Source organism: Labrus bergylta, chromosome 23, assembly GCF_963930695.1.
Source record: "Labrus bergylta chromosome 23, fLabBer1.1, whole genome shotgun sequence".
Classification (NCBI taxonomy): Eukaryota; Metazoa; Chordata; class Actinopteri; order Labriformes; family Labridae; genus Labrus; species Labrus bergylta.
Genome location: NC_089217.1, coordinates 15635147 through 15656836, shown reverse-complemented (window position 1 = coordinate 15656836; position 21690 = coordinate 15635147). Strand labels below are relative to the sequence as shown.

The 21690-nt window shown below is 40.0% G+C and overlaps 1 protein-coding gene across 5 annotated transcripts in view; it reads right to left on the bottom strand.

The window, feature by feature from the left end:
• Positions 1 to 21690, bottom strand: part of ptprz1b (protein tyrosine phosphatase receptor type Z1b) — a 75627-nt gene that overhangs the window by 37020 nt on the left and 16917 nt on the right. For 4 of the 5 annotated variants that reach the window (XM_065951030.1, XM_065951032.1, XM_065951031.1 and 1 more), the window contains exon 2: positions 7310 to 7405. In XM_065951030.1, coding sequence (XP_065807102.1) covers positions 7310 to 7405 — 96 coding nt within the window. The remainder of the gene's footprint in view (positions 1 to 7309; positions 7406 to 21690) is intronic. The other variant, XM_020652501.3, reaches the window with a different exon arrangement.

Genomic DNA, 21690 nt, shown 5'->3' with positions numbered 1-21690 from the left:
CCATTTAGAGGAACCTTTTTAGCTCCTGCTTCAGAGTAGGTACCATGGTGGTGTGAGTGAAGACAGAAAAAGATCCGATGGAGTGTAGTTCTCAGGGAACTCACTCCCTCCGTAAGTCTCTGTTAAGAGCTCTTGCTCATGGCGACAAAAAGAAAGCATGACTAGCAGAAGACGTAATGCGTGTCATATTTGTAGAAAAGATGACGTGAGTGGCTGATATGTGTGTGGGTGCTTTGATGCCTCATTTAAGCTTCAAGAGTAGTCAACCAGTGTGTTCAAATCATTTTGTGCAGTGCTATATATAAGTCGACTAAACAGCCCGTTTCTGTGGACATATTGTCTCTTTAAAATGCCAAATCTATTTCATTTTTATCCATTGCTTTTCAAGCTTAAACACTAAAAAAAAAGGTTATGTCTTGTTTAAAAAAATGTATTGGGTGGGGTTTGTGCCTTCATAGACAGCATTAGAGAGACAGGAAATATGGGGAGAGAGAGTTTGGTAGATATGAACCAAGGTGCAGACCAGGAGTCGATCCTGTAACTTAAAAATTGTAGAAAGTTATAGACACAATTGTACAATTTTGACCATCAAAATGTTAGAGGATGAGAAAGTCTAATGTGAACCACTGGATGTAATTGCTATTATCTTAGGTGAAGTGGAGCTTTTTGGCCAAAAAAAGCATCGCATTAAAGAATTATTAGTGGTGGGAGCTTGTCACTTCAAATACTGACACTCAGAGTATCAACACTGTGGTTTCACTGAATTAAAAATGGTGGGTTTTCTGCTCTACTTATTTGACCTTTAGTATGCAACTTGTAAAAAATTACATTTGCAATAGGTTGTTTATTTTATCTTCCCCTTATGTTTTTAAACTCAATGAGAGTTACACCAAAAGAAGAGGGGCTATATTTGAAACATAAATACAGCTGGAATCAAGTCTATCCTGTGTAAATGTCTAACACAACACTGCAGACCACAGGCAACTGCAGCTTGAGCCAAGTACAATTTTGTCCATCACTTAACTCCTCCATGAGAGTTAAGTGACAAAATTGTCCTTGGCTCTGCTCTCCTCCAGTGAGGAGAGTGGAGGCTTCAGTATGGTGGAGGTGTCTGCTAAACAGCAGTTTGTTTGTATCAAAATGTCTTCCTTTAATGTTATCATACAGACATATATATGTAAAGCCTTTACATAAGATAATGGATATAAACTGTTCACACCTGCTCACAAATCCCAAATTAGCAAGTCCATGATGAGTGAACATATTACATTCTGAAATCTTCTGGGGTTTCTGTGTGACGGAGCCTTCAAAGAGCCTCTCGTGTTGTCTGTATGAGTCTAATCCTAATGAATCAGCTGCACTAATGACTGTGAGATGAGGAGGTTTTCTTGGAAACTGTTGAAGAGTGTGAACTGATTCTTAATGTGAAAATATGAATCATTTCATGTCTGCACCAGTCCACTTCCATTCCCAATTAGGGTTGTAAAATTCTGAGTTTTGTTGGAAACTGTTCATGGGAATTAACGGGAATAAACTCGGAAAAAACTGGGAATTTACTAAATTGAAGGTTGGTACTTAACAGGGAACTTAAACATAGTTGGGGACAATATATTTTAGCATAATCTTGACTAAAACAACCAGATTTCATGCAAGTACATTTGAATATGTATGCTATTCCTCAAACACATGCACACTGCTTACTGCAGGGCTATTGTGGCCACGCCCCCTACATGCACGGTGCTTTCCTCCATCACATGCATAGACGATTTCTAGAACCCTGGACCACATTGAGCCACACATTTTAGCCCGTGGGCTACATAAAGTGAAGTAAGTTTTCATGATATTATGGGGTAATATATTTTAAAAATGTGATGTATGGTATTAATACGATTTGGAATATTTTCAAAATTCCCCAGCTTAACTTCCCATGAAAGTTTCTGGAAATTTACCCGAAATGTTCCACCCCTTTGCAACCCTATTCCCAATAAGATCATTTAGAAATGAAGACATGGGTTAGGGGAGGAATCTTATGGAATTATATAGTCAGGCAGAGGTATTTCTGTTTAAAATCTGCATGTGTGTATGTGTTATTGAGGCTGTGTGTGTGTGTGTGTGTGTGTGTGTGTGTGTGTGTGTGTGTGTGTGTGTGTGTGTGTGTGTGTGTGTGTGTGTGTGTGTCTATTCCCCAGACAAAGCACTGGGGAGTATTGCAGCCTGCATCGCCCCCGGGTAAGACTTGGATCAAGCAGAGAGAAGAGACATGGAGACAGACAGAGTCGAGATAGAGAGAGAGAGAGAGGCAGAGACGGCTACAGAGGTGGAGGAAAAAAGAAACTGACAAAATATCGTCAGCATAATCAGCAATGAATTCAACACTCAGATTCCATTTGTCTTTGTCTAACTTCTGATTCCTCGTAATGTTTCTGCTCCAATAATTCTCATCTATTTTAAACTTAACTTTAAGCAGAATGTGTCTTGTTGTTCCAGCTGTACTGTTGATTTATACGGATGTTGTTCTGCATGTTGAAACGGCTCCTGTAGCTGCAACAATGCAAAAATGATTTTGATGTTGTTACAAAAATAAACTAAACCGTAGCAGTTTTGTTGTGATGTTTGAAAAGGAGTATTTGAAAAATGTAATGCGCCCCGTTGCGCTTCCCTGCCAGAGAAAACCCCCGGCTACAACAGTACACTATTACATGCACACACATATATACACGCTCAAAACAGATGGGGCCCTGGGGGGTGTCTTCCAGGCAGAAGGATCCCGGGACCCCGTAGAGACAGAAGAGAGGGACACACGGATGAGGAGCAGCAGGGACTCTCTCCTGCACAAACACACACAGTTGTACCAGCAGGTTTGATGTTAATACTTTTGAATACCTTTTTTAAGATACGGAGATTTAATTTGGAATGAGTTAAGACCAAATTAAAGAACTCAAGCTGGCACAGATGTACCTGATAAAGAACTGAAACTAAATGAGAGCAACAGAGTCTTATCTCTGCATCAACCAGAAACAATATCAGCAGGTTAAAGCCCTCTGATGCCATCAATCAATTTACTTCATTTAAATGCAAAATCTCGATGCAGCTCTTTGAAATCTGAACGACGGCCAGGCAGACAAAAGCAACAAAACGCTAAAGTTTAAACTGAAAAGTTAAGACCATGGTTTAAATATTTTCAACTTTGCATTTGTGAAAACTTACAGTTGAAATGATGCAAGTCATAAGTGTTCATAGTAAGTTTAGCTGCTGAAGCTAAGCTAGGAGCTAAGAAGCTTGTTGAAAAGACAGTCACAGCTAAATGTACTCGCTGGCTAGTTTTTTTTTTGCCTCATCTCTGTTTGTCTCTAACTTGGTAAAACTATTATTTGTCCAGCACGGATTACATAACACACAGATCGTACTGCCTCTTTGTGGAGCAGAATGTTTAAGCCCTCATTCAGCGAGATTTGGATTCAGACCAGTTTTACTTGACTAATTTAACTTTCCCTCTCTGCCTCTCCTCCATTCAGCCGAGTTCTTCTTTTTCCTCAACTCGCTTTTTGTCTTTCACTCAATTTCTCCCTCTCACGCCCCCCTCTTTCTTTTATTTCCCTTTGTCCCCTCTGTACTTCTGACCCAACTAAGAAAGCCGTGCACGGTGCCTCACAATGAAGAGCGTTTCTTTTACATGTTAATGCTTTTACTCACGGCTCAGCGCACAGCACAAGGCGAGAAACAGAGCTGCTCTGAAAAACAAGATTGTGTACACGCACACACGTATACGCACACACACACACACACGACAGGGCCGGCTACAGTTACAATGAATCTCCTTCAGATGTAACGATGAACCTCAAAACCAAACAGAGAGGAAAAGAAGGTTTATAGGGTAAAGAAAGAAAGAAGGAGCAGAAGGGCTTCTCCTCTTCATTCATAACAAAGACATTCTTTTCATCATTCATGATCATTCCAGAGTTTCCTAAAATAAAAACAGAATAACACTTTGTCAAAGCGTCTGCATGTGGCGCAGAATTGATTGGGAAAATTTGAAAAGAAAAAGGAAAGAAAACAATTCGCAGATGAAAACACACGCGAGACTATTCATATTCATGCTGCTTTGACAAATATGAGGAGAAACGAGTGGAATAAACCCAATCTCAAGGCTGCACTGTGTTTTGAGAGAGTGTGTATTTGCCATATAACAAGTCCATTACAACACGGCTCGTCACCAGCTTTCATATTCACTGCTGTGTGCAAAGTGGATTTGACGGAAGGTTCAGGCCCATGAGAAGCAATTAGTGAGTTAATGTAGCTCATAAATGAATTTCCCTTTCTTCATTGCGGCTCTTGAACACAGATTTTGAGTGATGTTAACCGTGTTTTTTTGCAAAGGTAAGATTCCCTTTTAAGCTGCTGATTTTAAGGCATTTATAATTAGTTAGATCAATCATTTGGACCACTTTTTTTTTTGCATTTTTTTAATGCTAGGACAGCTGAAGAGAGTCGGGAAAAGTGGGGAACGAGCACCAAATGGTCACAAGTCGAGCTGAACTTGTGTGTACGAGGGGAACCTTCTCTACTCACTGAGCCACAGCAGCAACTCTGGACCACCTGAAATCTGTTTACAAGTTCTTATCCATTTTAGTTTATTCAACATTATCAAGGTAAAGTTGTTGTAAAAATGCTCAGTGTTAGGCTAATTAATGGCTGGTCGAGTGCAGTCTTGCTGGAGAGTTCAAGCTTGCTGTTCATCACTTGCCTGAAAGAATCGACAATTTCGACAACTTTTAACCAAAGCGACGTTCATCAGAGAGTAAGAACAACAGAAGCAAGGATCTAGAGAGGAGGAAACAACGTCAGGAAGTGCAAATTAACAAGTTAAAGTCCGATCGGACACACAGGTGCTGACGGGTGGTGCACAGAGACAAAGCACAACATTGACGGCTGTTCTTCTAGTCAGCATCCAAACCACCCTAAATATCGTCATTATTAAATGAAACCATCATCTTCAATACCGTTAACTGTGTAGGTGTTCAGAGCTTGGTCTTCAGCTTTTTCTTCAAGATGCAAAAGGAAACAAGAATAAAGAAAGGCTTACAAAGGAGGAAAAGCTTGACAATGATCAGTCTCCATAAAGGATTATGACTAAAGTCTATTGCAGTGATATTTTGGATGAATTAAACTCCTTATGTAAAGATCTAACAGCCTACGACTCAGCAGAAATAAACCCAACAATAGTTAATCTGCAGTGTTTAGCCGGTGTGCAGCCAGGCTTCTCTCTCTCAATGTGGAAGAAGTATCATCCTCACTTTTCTGATCTACGCTAGGTGCTTGGTTTCTTTGTAATTTAACCAGATGTCATTTAACTAGCGCAGCCGAACACATGCTAGCAGTCATGAACCCCCAAATGCAAGCCCAAAAAACATTTACAAGAGTCTACATTGAAACTGCTTTGTTCAGGATCGTACACGTTTTAATAACCTGTTCTGTGTGTTTTGGAAAGGAGCGTTCTCTTTGGATAATTTGGCTCCTTGTCAACACCTTTAAAGTGCTAAAAAACTGAATTAATCCAAAGCTATAACATCATTACTGGCAGGTCTCCTGGAAGCCACTTCATGAAGGTCTGGCCACCAAAGACCAATCCAGAAACACATTTCTACAACAATCAGAGCAGAAACCAGTGTCTTTGCCAGTTCTAATGACAGGGATTGTTAACATTCAAGAGGGGGAGATCTCTTTGGATAAGACAGCTTTTGATAGAAATCTTATGAATGCTACAAGTCAGGTCATTTGCCTGGATCGTACAGTGTAAAAGTGCTTTTAATGACATCTCAGCTAACAGCATCAATCCATTTGGGTTCCAGATTAATAAGTGTAATAGCTCAGTATTCAGTCCCCTGATGACCTGTTGAGCCAGATCATTCCTCCTGATTGCCCCCGACCACTAAGAAGCTAATCTCTCCCAGTGGGCCCAGTGCTGTCTGTCTGCGTCCACGCTTTGTTTCTGTTGGACCACAGCTTAGCCCGGCGGGGGCTTCGTGCTGAGTTAGCTGAGGTCATCTAACATATGGTGTGAGGCTGATTGAGGCCCTCTCAAGGGAGCTGTTAATGGATAATTCCCTTAATTCATGTGATTTTCAGCCTGTCTGATGGAGTTGTTCCTTGTTGTCTGTTTTCGAGGCTTTCAATTGAAACTCTCTGTCACTGATGAAAAGTTGCATCAATAAATTCCAATCATGAGAACTTAAGAGAAACTTTATTGCCATACTTTTGTTTTGGGGCATAAGGGCCTGTGTCCACTAACAGCATTTTTGCACAACTAACAGCATTTTCCACAACCTCAGTTTTAGAGCCTCTTATTGTTGTTATGTTTTGCAAGTTGTCTTCTGGTGCTTTCACTTCGCTTGTTGGTGAATATCTGAAAGTCTGAAACTTTTTCTGCACAAGAAAACAAGTCAGGTTGTATTAGATAAACCGTGCAAGGAAAAGCATTCATTGTGACACGCCGTGGGTGTTTTTGTGGTTAGGATACTGAGCACTGAATTAAATTGGTTTGTATGAAAAATAGAAACTTCCAGTGTGACAAAGATCCTAAGTGGGCAAAAGCTCTCATAGGTGCCACAAAACTATATGCACCTCATTCTGTTTTTTTATAGACGTGTTTAATTAAAAGTACAGTTTTGCTTCTATTGCAGTTAGTGTCTGTTTAATTGTCACTCTAATCTTATAAGTGATGAGTACTTTTAGGAAAATAAGCTTAACTTGCTTCTTAAATGTGATTTGTTGGAGTACTTTAGACCTAAAGTCTAAAGTTCTGCTTTAATTCCCTTATTTCCCTGTTAATTGTTTAGCACAAATAAACCAAGTCAAATTCCTTCTATGTGTAAATGTACTTGGCAATAAACCCCGATTCTGATTCTGATTCTCTGACTCTATATTGCGATACGATATAGAACCGCAGGTCACATCTACCCATTCACACAGATTCACACACTGATGGCAGAGGTTTCTATGTAAAGTGACCATCAGAAGTAACTTCCCATTATACACCGCCGACAAATCAGCGGGAGCAAATTGTTGTGAAGTGTCTTGCCCAAGGACACATTGAACATATGGCTGCAGGAGCTGGGGATCGAACCCCCAACTTTCCGGTTAGGTTGCTTTCGTTATTAAAACCTTTTACTTACAGCTACAAGCTGTTAACTCAATAGTAGATCCATGAATATATAACACAAAATCTACGCTCATACACCTGCAAAATATCAACCTCCTGTCAAAAAATCAACACCTCATCCACTCACATTACAAAAGTGAAATCTCTAACCTTTAAAAGCAAAGTGCTCATACCGACCTGAGTACGACCAGTCAATATCTTCGGGGAGCTTCCGCAGACCTCGCACCAGCGGCTCCGCTGCCACCACTACACAGGAGAGATGAGAGAGCTAATTAGTGTCATTTATCATTTTCAAACACACAAACACAAACGCTCAAGCTGATAGGTGAAACCACTACCAGCTGCTGCATGACTTTGCCAAACGATGACTGACAGGCTTTTTCCGTCTGTCATTCAGGGGATACGTTTCACAACTACCCAGCCTGCCGGGAAATAGGCTGAGAGTTCATTCAAACCATACTCTGTCACATGTGATGTCCCCTTCTGTCTTATATATATATATATATATATATTTTTTTTTTTTTAATGGCATCTTATACTGAGTCATTGGTTTCAATTCTGCTGCTGCTGCTGCACATAATATGACCTGATTCCCTCTGCAGTTACAGAGCACGTAAGCTTTATCTTCCATTGGGAGAAAATTGTTTTAGAAAAAGCACACACAGGTTCTCAGTCACAGGAGAAGACCAATGACTGGTTTCACTATCACACACACACACACACACACACACACACACACACACACACACACACACACACACAGGACAGATATCACAGGTTACCAGCTTACAGCAGACAGCAGACCACTATAAAGGGTGCAGGAGGTATCTGTATAACGGACATCATTTTTTTCTCAGTACACACTCTCTCACACACTTCTGTTACATGATAGTAAATTTCACTTGGGGACAGCAGCATACATACAATGATGTATTAAGTCAAAGGAAACGCTGTGTTCCTGATTCCGTGTGAATTTGCGAGCCAATTGCTAAATTGATTCTCTGCCAGCCATGGATTCTGCCACTGTTACATGAAACATGAAAACATGCTTTTAAGGTTTTATTTTTCTACAACTGTGTCTCCACTTTATGGATCCAAATAGTTCCAAATCATTCTGCTGCTGCAAGATGTTGAGATGCTGTCTGTTAATCATGTAAATACTGAAAACAATCACACTGATTTATGTAAATAATGTAAAAGCTCTCTATTCTCATGTAAATTAACCCACCCACCCATCATCAAATATTATTGCAGCATTTTTGCACTTCTTACCACTGCACGATTGTGTAGTCTTATTATATTAGTCTTTGCTTATTTTGTGTTTATTGTTAATATTTAATATCATAGAGAGAACAGCTGGCTGAAGTCAAATTCCTTACCTGGCCAATAGAGCTGATTCTGATTCACTGTTCTTGTTTACATCCAGGTTGTAGAGCAAGGAGAGCAGGCCCAATAACCGGATAATAATTAAACTGCTAGCTAGTCGAACACTGAGCAACCCCAATGTTTCACTGTTTTAAAGCTTTCAGCCATGCATGTAGCCTATGCTCAGGTATTGGCAGTGCCACTGTATAGAACTTCAAATCAAATACAGCCAGAATACACACTTAATATGATCACACAGGCACAACAAACACAATCCGACAAAGCCTGTTGCTGAGCCGTTTTCTATACAGAGGGGGGGGGGGGGGGGGGGGGAGAAGCAGGGGTCACTTAACACAGATTACAATATCAAAACTTCTCTTCAAGGGACTGCACAAACAACATGAATAAATACAAAATACAGAGGATAAAATAAAACATCCTGCTCTGCTCGGCACACAGAAGCACCAAACCAAAAGATGAAAGGCATGTAGAGTCAGATTTAGGTCACCCATCACCATATCCACCATGTTAAGTCTGTACATGTGGCACAGATGAACACTGTATAATCCTATTGTTTACTATAGATTGCGGCCGATATAACACGGCTAAATTACTGCATGTGCGTGACAATATTCACTCGTTCAGCTTTATGGAACTATGTGTTGTTGACCTTTTGAAGAAGTGCAATGCGGTGCATCAACTCTGAAAAACAAAACCTCTCTGTATCATCTGTAAAATCTTCTGCTTCAATGAATATTCAGAAGCCGCCACAGGGGGTTTAATGTTTTACTTCACACTTGTTTAACTCACTTCCTTCTTTTTTTTTTCCCCCCCAAAAGAGTTGTCTTTGCTGCTGTTTGGGGTTACAGAAAGCTCGCTGCTGATTATCAGGATGAAGAGCTGGAAAACATCTACCTATGGATTAAGGGTTTGGTTCTTGTTCAACTTCAACGTATGGCGTAATCTCCTACACTTGATGGTAAATTCAACCTGCTTTACATTAAAGGATTGCAAGTGTGGTTGGGAAACAGTGATGTAGCTTCTGTCAATGATTATCTACACAGATCAATGTAAGCAGCAGCCATGTTCTCAATCAGACACTTGATCTGTTGTGACATGCGGAATAATGAGATAAATGTGTCCATGTCTTTTGCTAACTTAAAAGAAATCAGTGCAAGCTGTGAGATTTAACATGCAAGTCCTAATAAAACAAATAGTTACATGAATGTTTTAAAGTGGAAAACAGCAAGATGACAGGCCATCTCTCATCACTTCTGCTGCTCGCAACTGTCAGCGAGAGCACTCGTGATGCCACTGGGGAAAAGAAGATTAACTAGCTCATCATTAAAATGTTGACTGGAGATTTTCTCCTGTTAAGTCAGTGGAGGGAGAAGGCTTCCACAGCTCGTGGCATCTGTCGTTACAGTCTTAAAGCAAACGTTGCGGCAAAGAATTACGAGTTTTAAGAGTGAAAAACATGCATGAGTTGGGAGTGAGGCATGTGTGGAGGAAGTTGCTTATGTGCATGACAACGCAATTTTAACGTTATGGCAAACGTGTGCATCATTTAGAGCATAGAGGGATGAAGGGAGGGGGGGTTAGGGTCGAGGGATGAAGGGATTATGGGTCGAGGGATGAACAGATGAGGGTAGAAGTCCAGGGATGAAGGGATGATGGGAAAGGTTCCGGGATGATGGGATGAGGTCACGGGTGGAGGGATAGATGGATGAAGGTAAGAGATCAGGGCTGGTGTCACCACTTTTTTTTTTTTTTCACACTTCTCTACCTCATTAAGTCTTGATCATGCCTTTAAAGAAAACAGAGGTAAACTGTTTAATAAATTAAAGGCAGGGTTGGTAATTTAAAAAAAAACTAGCATGATTTTGAAAATAGCATTCCCTCAGTGCTACGTCTAAAGACAATTTCAACCAAAATCTTAAAAAGTGTATCTGGAGGAAATTACCCTGCAAACTTCTGTACTGTTAGCTAGCATGATTTCAAACTCTGCATGGTGTAAACAGAAAGATACTAGAGTATAGAGAGCTACACAGCTGCACAGACTGTGTTGAACGCAATGGAAATCTACATATAAAGAAGACAGTTTAAACCTGTTTTTCCTCTTGAGTCTCAGCTTTCTTCATGGTGTTTTATTGTATGAAAGTCCATTCTTGACCTTGGAAATAAGTAAAAGTTCATCCTCTAAAGAAAATCTTGAACATTAAAAGGCTGTATGAAATGAAGTGGAAGGTAATTTCAATGAGGAGAGAAAGATTTCAAGGTCTAAGAGCCAGAGTCCTATTGTGCTACACTCCACTGACAGTAATGACAACAGAGAGAGCAATATAATATGAAGTCAAGACCATTTTGACCTGACCACATTTATGAAGCTATCCTCCTTTGTCGGTGTGATATAAGTAGATGGTGATAAGAGAGGAGTGAAGATTCGAGAAAATGACTTCATAAAGGCGAGAAAGGAGGGATGAAAAGCCTTCTGTGTTACATTCAGAGAACTTGTTCATCACATTCATATTCCCACAGACGAAGACAGGGCAGAATGGAGTCAATAACAGGATTGTAGCGTCAATAATGGCATCATTAACATCACACTGTGAGGGATATTAATCTAATCTGCTGTGGCACAGCAACACACAAACACACACACACACACACACACACACACACAAACAAACATGGAGCATCACCTGTAGCTTCAGTGAAATGTTGGGCGCTTATTAGAAACAAAAATTCCATCTGAAAACGCTGTGCACTTGAAGTTGAAGCACTCAGCCTTTAAAAAGAACAGTATGTGACTAAAAGGGATTCGATCTATTACCTTCAGACATCAGAACTGCCAATTCAAACAGCGGAAATGTATTAGAACTATCCTCAAATATATAACACAGTTTCAAAATCCATTATGAATGTACGTCAGAAGTATTCATGGTCAGTGTGGTTAGAATCAACCTCTAAAACCGCAGCTTCACAATACGATGACTGATTTTCCTATTCGCTCTCTCCCCTAACGTTCACATGACTTGTCTTCTGCATGTGGGCTGGGTCCAAAATCTACTAAAGTGAAACCACAACACCGAATGGGTCTGTTTGACATCAACTCTCCTGTGTTCAGTTATCAGCTTAATCAAGTGGATATAGATGTGAAGTAAAATAAATGTATTACTCTCATTCAACCATTGTGTCTGATTGGGTTGTTTCTATGTGATGACTCAAATGCATTAGAGGAGGAATGTAAGAAAATGTACGATAAGTGGCTGATGAAGGTCTAGTGCTGAAATGCATCCATTGTTGTTTTAGACGCTGCTCTTGGCCAAAAAAAGGAAACTTGAAGGACATTTAGTGTGCTGACTTTTTTGGCTCTTTTCAAGTCTTGTTGCGTTCGTGCACCTGGAACTTATTCATTGTCGAGTGAGCCCTTTTTTTGCTGTTCACGTATGAATAGTCGGCAACTGTAAATCTTTCATTTATGTTTTGAACATTAAGATGGTGCTCCGACCTGAGCAAACTAAATGCATTTAAAGCTTTGATTTCAACTTTATGACAGCTTGGCAATTGAAGGTCTACAAGGCCAGACATTGTCCATGTAGAATTTAACATTTTATTTTCCAGTGACATTATTATATAGGTGCCTAGACCACCCTTTGACTAAGGTTGGATGACATGTTTTCATCAGGTTTTTATTAATGCATTACTAAAATAAAACAAGTATCACCATGGAGATTATGAGTACCAACTAAATAGTCACACATTCCCTTAAGGTAGGTTTAAATCACGTCACAGAAGTGAAATCACAAATGGCAAAATGGCAGTTTTCTCATATTTTTGTTGTTGCTCATTTTTAATGAGAAGGATATTTCTCTGAAAAGCTTTTCCTCTACATGTTTTGTGAAACCCCCTACATTAAAGTTAACAAACTTAGCCTGTGGTTTGGATACTGACAAGTCAATGCAATGGGAATGATGGCAGTCGGAACGCTTTTAATGCATCTCAATCTTTTTTTTTTAGCATATGTCTGCATTAACCACAGAACAAACACTAACTCATCTTTTAAATGTATATTCCTGTGCACTGAATCATTAGTCTAGAGAGTTTTACCAACATCTCAATAGATATGTCTATTTGTCTTTCGTCAGCATGCATTATTTCAGGTGGATAGAATATTGTGTCTTAATTAAACAGCGGCGGGACACTTTTTAAATAACTGAAACTTCACTTTATGAACCATTACTTTAGTTCTGAACATGTTTTTTTCCCAGATAAGATACCACCCTCGCAGGTTCTCTGTGAGAATAACTGGCAGTCACCAGATATTTTGATGGACATTTTGGTCTATACAGACATGTTTCACATCTCTTGAGCGCTGCTGAGCTACAGACTACTGCAGGAGCTGTCAATCATGTTGAGGTAGCATAAGAGACGGTGCAGGTAAGAGCCAGCAGCGGAGAGACACAGGGGGGCTCAGCTTTAAGAGCACAGCAGATAGTGATGTGACTTCAATGCTGCAGGCTGCCCATGCATGAAGCTCACAGCTGAATCACTGTATTATTCCACCCATCTGCACTTTATCTGCTTTATCAGATTTCCCATGAGGCCTGGCAACATGACATTTCTACGGATGGTATTTTATTCATACAGGAAAGGTCAGCTGACATGCAGTTTTTCCAGTAGTGATCTGCTTCATCATGCATTCATACACCTCATCTTTAATGTCTGCTTTAAATGTATATCAAAGCTATTCAGTCCAATTTGACCAATGACCTGTGTGTTGGCATGAGTGAGTAGGACTTCACGTTGGCTGTCTGTGTGAGATGGAATAATGAAGCCAGATGAGGATGTGTCAGCCTGACACCTGATACTCTGACTGCTGCCTCTCTCATACCAGAGTGTCACTGAGAGTAATTTACGACATGAGCACCACTCATAAAAACATAATACAGCCAAAACATGTTGATGCAATGCAAAAGGGAGGCCCACTAGCTGCCACTTGTCAATCAGGGGGATGATACAATCCATATCACTGCAAGGACCTTTAAGCTGATTTTATAAGCATGTTCACTAAAATGTGTTTTGTAAAGTTAATGGGGAACATATTGTAAACACAGATGACAGAGATGGCAGAATTGATTATGAAAGATGAAATCTTTTTTTTTTACATGTTCAATCATTTATTAAACAATCGGGAAAACCGCTGTCTTGCTAGTTTTTGGGTTTAAATTTCTAATCCCTAAGATTTTAATTTGTTTGTTTAAGCCAAGTGGTAGCTGCAGTTCCCTCAATGTCCACTTGAGGCTGGCTCCAAAGGCCAAGGAAACCCAATTAAGTCCCATATTAAAATTAGTATTTTTACAGCAGAAGAAAACATGTTTACAGGCTGGTTCAAAAAGATAATTTTGTATTTTCAGCTCTTTTCTTTATTGGTACATGTTGTATAGGGGGGATTGTAATATTGTGTTTTGATATTGTTAAGTCTAAGAGGTGGAGGCCTGGCTGAGTTGACTGGCAGGTGGTGGCATTGTATCCGAGGCCTGCCCCAGCTCTTCCTCTTAACCTAGATTGATTGGCGGTTAGGTGGAGATCGCATTTCCAATATGGAAACCATCCTTGTTGGGCTTTATATCTTCTTCAGAAACCAAAGGGTGACATCACTGAAACCAGGTCTATGTTTTAATCCATTCTAGTTTAAAGACAAAAACACTGTATTTTGGTAAAATGTTAGTTATTTACACTCTGATATTTAATCTAAATAGCTCCATATCGTTATCCTCTTGGTGTTGGAGTCTGCCATTTATGCTCTAGATTTTAAGTGTCAATCAATTCTTGGATTAAATGAATAAAAAATGCATACTTATATTTATGTGTTTTCTGCGTGACTTCAGCATCACGGTTGATTCTCCTTACACTGTACAAAGAATGCATCTGTTACAATGCAAACCCGCCATTTCCTGATGTTAATAGTTTATATATAGTTAAATATAGAAATGGTGAAACACACATTGGCTTTGAAAAAGGAATAATTAGCATATTTGATTGAAACTATCAAAAACGCATTTTTTACCATGATCTCTTCAAGCTGTATTGCCCATGGATTTAAAATGACATGTTTAACAGAAAGAAAGCAAAAGCTACAGCACAGATAATTCATTTGTTGTTGTAATTTAAATCTGACAAAGTAGCTTCTACTGGAAAGGCAACTACGGTATTACATTTTAAGTCAGGCAGTCACATAAAAAAGGGAACACAGATCACAAAGTCAGGGGTCATGAACTTGCGGCATACTACTCTCACCCTCAGGACAGGCTAGTGTGTCCACTCATATCCTCTTACATCAATCCATCACGTTCCACTCATTCCAGGAGGGATTTGGGGATGAAGTAGATAAGTTTATTGTTTAGGTATCCACTTGGCCTTGACCTTAGCACTTCTTCAGTTACAGGTTTCTAATATTTCCTCCTATAGACCTTTTTATGACCCTAAAAACAAGGCACGGACTTGTTGCTTTCAATCAAAATAAGATGCATGGATAAAGAAATGTAGCTAGCTGGTTCTCTGCAGTTCATGAAGTTTAAAGTGTATTTCTTTATCATTGTTTTAAATGTTTGTAGCTGCATTGAATTCAAGTCTAATATTGACAAGTTTAAAAAAAATCTTTAAAACGCAGCAGCAGCCTTACATGGACGTTTTCTTTTGGGATGTAGACAGTGCACTGGGTTTCACTGAGGCTTTGTGTGAGTGTTGAGATAAGTGCGGCGCTCCCAGCTGTACACTAATGAATAGCACCGTGTTGGATTACAGGACTCCTGGGGCTGATTTAGCCTGAATCTCTGCTATGAGGGAATCATTCTCCGCCTGCATTCAGACCATCACAAACCCATTTTTAACAGTAGATGTGATTACTTTTGTCTCATTAAATGAACCAGTGTGTTTCTCCAGGGGGAGAAAGCCTGTGTGTTCAACCACAAGAGTGAAAGTGTGTGAATTCAACTACGAAGGCTTCAGTTGGAATCCAAGAGTATGAATTCATTTTTAGATTTGTCCCCCCATCAGCTTTCATCAGCCTTTGTCAGCAAAACAGCTATACAGAATTCAAATGGATAAATGAGTGCAAGAAGCACTAGGAACATATACGAGTAGAAAAACCAAATAACAGGCGGTGATGCTTAGTTAGAATGTAAACTTTGTGGTGACAATGGATACAACAAAGTGAGAGGATAACCAAAGTATTTAAAACTAATTGTCTTGGATGAAAGCATCTTTGAAATTTGAGGCAACATTTTTTTTGTAGATTGTGAGATATTGTACTGTATTAGGGTTTTAGCTCTGATGATCATCATATCTGAACCCAGCATCCATTTCACGTCACGCCATTGAAATGGATGTTTAGACATTACATTAAAAACATGTCCTGGTGGATTGACAGCAGTACAGGGACTCTCAGGGTTTCAGCAATATCATTAAGATTCATCTTCGAGGGAACATGAGCATCTGTACAAAATTAATTGGCAATCCATCCAATAGCTGATATTTGAATCTGGATTGACCAACAGGCTTACTGACAAAGTGATCATAAACCTAACCAAAACATCTATATTCAATCAAACCTGACAATACGACTATCATTACTGCCCAATTGGTATTACACATTTCAATCAAGTCACATTTTATAATATATCTAAAATAATGAATAACCCTAAAAACATTCAAAAGCAAAGGATGTATCAAATTATTTTACGGCATATCAGATCTCCCTGTTCATACTCTGTCATTCTCCCTCGATTCTTGCGGCAGTTTTCTTTTCATGAAACTGTGGACCATTGCCTGGCCTCTGGCTCGGCTCTGGTATTTTTTTCCATACTAGTGTATGAGAGAAAAGCCTGTGCTACCAGCCGTGTCCGAGTGTACAATCCAAGTATATCGATCAGTGAACGCTTGCAGTGAGTTGTCAGCAGTGAAGCTGGCTGCAGCGTCCACCTTTCAACTTTGAAACACACAAATGCACTTATTGAACACTGACGCTTCAGGAGTAATTAAAAAGATGATCTCACGAGAATAACTGACAAAAGACGAGTATTACCACATAAAGATGTGGACATGATTTATGTGTTTCTGTTTTCCATGTTAAGGTAGTATTTCAACTGGACAGCATGTTCCCCTGCTTTCAGCTGGCCCAGATTCTTACTATCATGCGTCTTGGCCAGCGGGCCAGTTGTAATATCAGGCCCAGGAAGTATGTCTAAATGTTTTAAATTAATCATTCAAATTTTAAATTGTCTCTTATATAACAACATCCTCTGTCTTCTATACAGAAGCTCAGATTCAGACTAAGACAACTTTATTAAGGGCAATTTAGTTTCAGTTTCAGTTTCGAGCCATTGAAGGAAGCAAAGACAATATAAAGGAAACAAACACAGTCACAGCAGCATTCAGACATTTACATTCACATGTCAGTAATAACAATTCAACAGACAAACAGGTCGTCAAATGAGAAGCCAGCGCTATCGATCTAGAATTTCCTAATACAACGACAGGAAGGTAACGAATAAATAGATACATAAATGAATGGACCTTACAGGTGACCTCACTGTACAGTAACAGTCCAGCTCTCACTACACATTATATCAGTGACGACCGCAGCAACAAATTATAGTTTACATTCCGAGAGTGAGCGACAATAAAAGTCAGTACTGCTGAATGTCTTTCTTAGTGAAAGCACTCCAAGAGAACAACTGCCATAAATGCTGTCTGATGACCATGTGACATCCGCTTCACATAAAACGGGTCACCTGTTGACCTCAGTGTCACACACAAAACACACGCACACTCAAACTGCACACATCCATCTGGGCACATACCTCCTGGGGCCAGACGATAACTTATATAGAATTCAGCTGTGTTGAGTGTCAGCTGGTTAAATTAGTGCGCTCGGCTTCTCCTCTGGTTCACTGTTGCACTGTTTCTGCCGCCTTATCGCACTGTGTCAGCCTCTCTGATGTGCTGCGTGTTCCATTAGAAAGAATGCAAGGGACCATTAACAAGAGGACTAAACAGAGACAGCGAAAAGTAAAGAGATGATCTGTTCTTGTCTGGAGAGCGCTTCCTTTACCTGACGTTTCTAAAAGCAATGCACCTCGATTAACTGATTTGATTATTATTCGTTTAATGGCAGGGTCAATATCAGCCATTTAACAAACCATTGACTTTATTTCCAACTATTAATTGCCTCTAGAAGATAAAAAAAAACAGTCTGGGAAAAAAAAAGAAAAGAAACAGCAAGCTCTCTCCTCATTTATCCAATAAGTAACATGTCGGAGGGTATATAGAGATATGCCTCTCTCTAATGTAAAGTCACAATTTGGTCTCCTGCATGTTGAGCTTCTTGTTGTTCCTCTATTTTTGCCCTGCCATTCATGCTGAAGTATGACTTAGCCCACTATCTCTTCTCTCCCTCTCAGTGAACTCCAGCAGCACAGGTTATGAGTTAATGAGCTTAGGCTCCATATTAAATGGAGGTTATTGTTACTGAGCACTACACAAAGCGTGCATTGTTCCACAGGGATACAACAGCATTAAAGCTGCAATATAAAACCTTATCAGACAAGCCAATCAAGGGATCTGTCTGTGTGTGTTTGTGTGTGTGTGTGTGTGTGTGTGTCACGTCTTGAACTCCAGTTGTTCTAGTGGGTACAAGGGGGTCTGTTTTGTGAGTCACAGTGCGCGCATGGTAAGAGGCGACCGTGAGAATCTGGGGCCCTGAGTTGGAGGTGGTAATACAGATGAACAGCTGGGGGGGGTTTAAAAAAACACACATGCACACACAAACACACATGTACCACACATACAGTGTCAGGTGTCTCCCCGTTTTGCCCAGCCAGATGGGGGTATCACAAATTCCTTTTGCAGCCCTTTGGCTCCACAAAAGTCCAATAAAACCAGACGGCCCTGTTATTCAAAACTTTTGTGTGCTTCAACCAAAAACACACACCGCTGAAGACTAGCAACTGATAGCTGGTCAGATTCGACGCGGTCTTACAAGACAAAAATGTACTACACAACTCTGTAAAAGACTGAAGTTAGGTTTCTTCAACGTTTTCAGAGGCAGAGCCGGGGGCAGCAGCCACAGATGCAGAAATTACTCGACTGGATGGTGTATGACATTTATAAAGCTGGACTCTTCCCTTATCCTTATTGTAACCAATTACACTCTTGTACTCCAGCAGAGGGAAAAAAAAAAAAACACAGCCCCCGTGCTCCTAATTCATAGAGAGCTGCAGTCAAAAGAATTAATAACAGCCAGCTGTGTAGACGAGTTATACCCTCACTGACAGTATGAGTCAGAGAGAGATACAAGCACAGCTGCTTTGGGTTAAAAACATGTCTTCTTGCTTCAGTCTGCAGGAGTAGCACCCCTTAAGTGCAATCTATGAACAACATTATCTTTTCCATTGCAAGACGGACACTGAGCAGATCCTGTCCAAACTCTTACATGTTACTCAGCTCCTATGGATACAAAAAATACAAAACAGGTGCAACGAATATCATGAAGAAGTTTCATTATGTGTTCAGTATTTTCTTCATTCTGATCTATTCAGCTGTCTCATTTCTAAATGTCAATGATGCTACAATTTTGTCTATTATATGTCTTTAGTGGGCTTTGTGAATTGTGGCTGGCTGGCTATATTGATTGATTAGTAGAACTTTATTGTCAGACACGGTTTGAAATTTGTCTTGCATCACAGCGGCTCGATTTGCAAAATAAAAATTAAGACAAGATACACAGATACAAACATTTAATACAATATTCAAACTCCAAACTAACATTCAGAGGCCTTAAACTTGCTTTGATCTGGGATTCAGCTCCACATTCAATTTTAGAATTGACTGGTGAACACAAGAGTGTTTCAGTCTGACCTTATTAAAACGTGGGACCCTGTATCTCCAGTTTGATGGTAACAGTTCATACTCTGTGTTCAGGGCGTGGTCAGGGTCAGAGGCGTGTTAACATGTTTTACAGGCTGATTCATAGAGTCTCTGCGCTGGTTAGCCTATAATCTTTAAGCAGATTTTTAATTGGTGAAGCAGTTTAGCATTTAAAGAAGTGGACATCCACATATACCATGAGGTGGTACAGTACTGTAGGACACTTAGAATCACAGACGTAAAGAACAAGCCTAGAATTTGTCTGAGATGTAAAGCTGTATGAGACAGAACTTTACAACAAGATATAACAGGAAGAAGGCAGGAGGTACTCACTTTTGAGACACAGGAACATGGGAATGTTTTGGCAGTTCTGCTTGGTAAGTTGTGACATGGTTGCCAATTCTGTATTATTTTTGTCAACTTGTGATAAACATTGTGCCAATATTTGAAACATGGGCACAACCTTATCAGTATAAAACAGGCCTGCATGATATGGAGAAAAAGTACTTACTGTATGAAAACTGTAGCTCTCTAGATAAGGTTATTGCAATTGGAAATACTGGGATTTGAATAATATACTTCAATAAAATACGCAACCTTACTTACTATAAATGCAAAAAGCCTCTGGTTGATCGATTCCTGATCCCTGACGCCCAGCCACCACCATCGGACTGTGGCGTGGTGTGGACAAAGGATCAGGAGAGTAGCACACATGCTAACCCTTTAGAAGGTTCACACTTGGGTTGGGAAAGAAGGACTGGTATTAGACAGCAGTTCCTATAACTGTTCAGTGCTTAAATATTGATAAGCTCCAGGACAGACCTCTTACTTTATTATACTCAAACTTAGCTGGAGAGTTCCTAACAGTCTGATGACAATGCTGCTGACTTAGCAGTTTGAAGTTGTGTGAAGGAGAGTTAACTTTCTGAGCTTGAGGGATTACAGGGTGAATCACCTAAGACTGCAAATTCACTTTATTTTGAAGAGACTATATGTAACGTACCACATGTGTTAAACAGGTTTTTTTTGTCCATATATAAAAGGTCTGTAATCTGATGTGAAAAGTGAGACATTCACTGTCTCTCTCAGTTGCTACCTACAGCCACCTGCCCACCTGAAAATGTTTACAGCCAACCCTTATTTGACAAAGAAGGCTAATTCTCCTTTGCAATGATTTCCTAACTGTTGAGAATTATGTAAGCAAACTCACAAAAAATAAAAAACTTTATAAATATCAGTGTAAGTGAGCCCCAATGTTAGGCTTTTCTCTGGGAGGGATGCCCCCAGACCCTGGCTGGCTACAATTTTCCCACTGACTGACTACTCCATATGTCTGTGTAAAGCCCTGTATAGCCCCTTTTTATGAAAATTCAGCTAAATGCCATATAAAAGCTAGTTTGTGGAGAAGGAGCCAACAACAACGATTACATCTAGAGAAATGTAGCGTGACTTCAGAGGCTCTGGAAACAACTTTCTCAGCTGAGCATTTTCTTACTGTTCATCACCACCACAATACACTCCAAAAACTAGTTAGCCTACTTGAGTCCCATTCATTACCCATCAGATGCACAACTGTGATTGCTTTTGGGCCTTTATCTTTTATCAGATAGGACAGTGAAAAGTGACGAAAAAAGGAGGAAAGAACGTTGGGATAACATGCAGCAAATTGCCGAGGGTTGAAGTCTAACCTGGACGATTGCGGTGAGGACTTTGTCTGTGTATAAAGGGACTGCACTTCAACCATAAAGCTGAACCAGCAGCCCACAACTGAATGGCTTAAACACAAGATGTCCACACAGCCAGAGAAAGTTCAATCATGCAGCCTGTTGATTTTCTGTAATGAAATGTGACAAGAATTGGCAGCAGAGCAGATTAGAACTTGACATTACATAACCACAGCCTGTTTGGATCATAGTGATACCCATCCTTTTGCAAACAGTATTTGTTTAATAGGTAGGGATACATCTCTCTTTCTTCAGCCTGTTATTAAGCCAGTAATCCAGTGCTTCCTTCCTCAACGAGGTTCTTTGCTGTTACACCTGCTTCTTATTCCAGCTGTCTGATTTATAACTGATCCAACCAGGTTTGGGTTAAAGCCAGGTGTTAAAGGGATGAAGAAGTGTTTGCTGCACATGTTACCCTGAGCTGAGATATTTTAGATGAGCTGTGAGTCACAGAGACCCCTGCAGGGGACTGACCTGAAATCTTTGCCTCCGGCTTTTGGACACATGCTATCA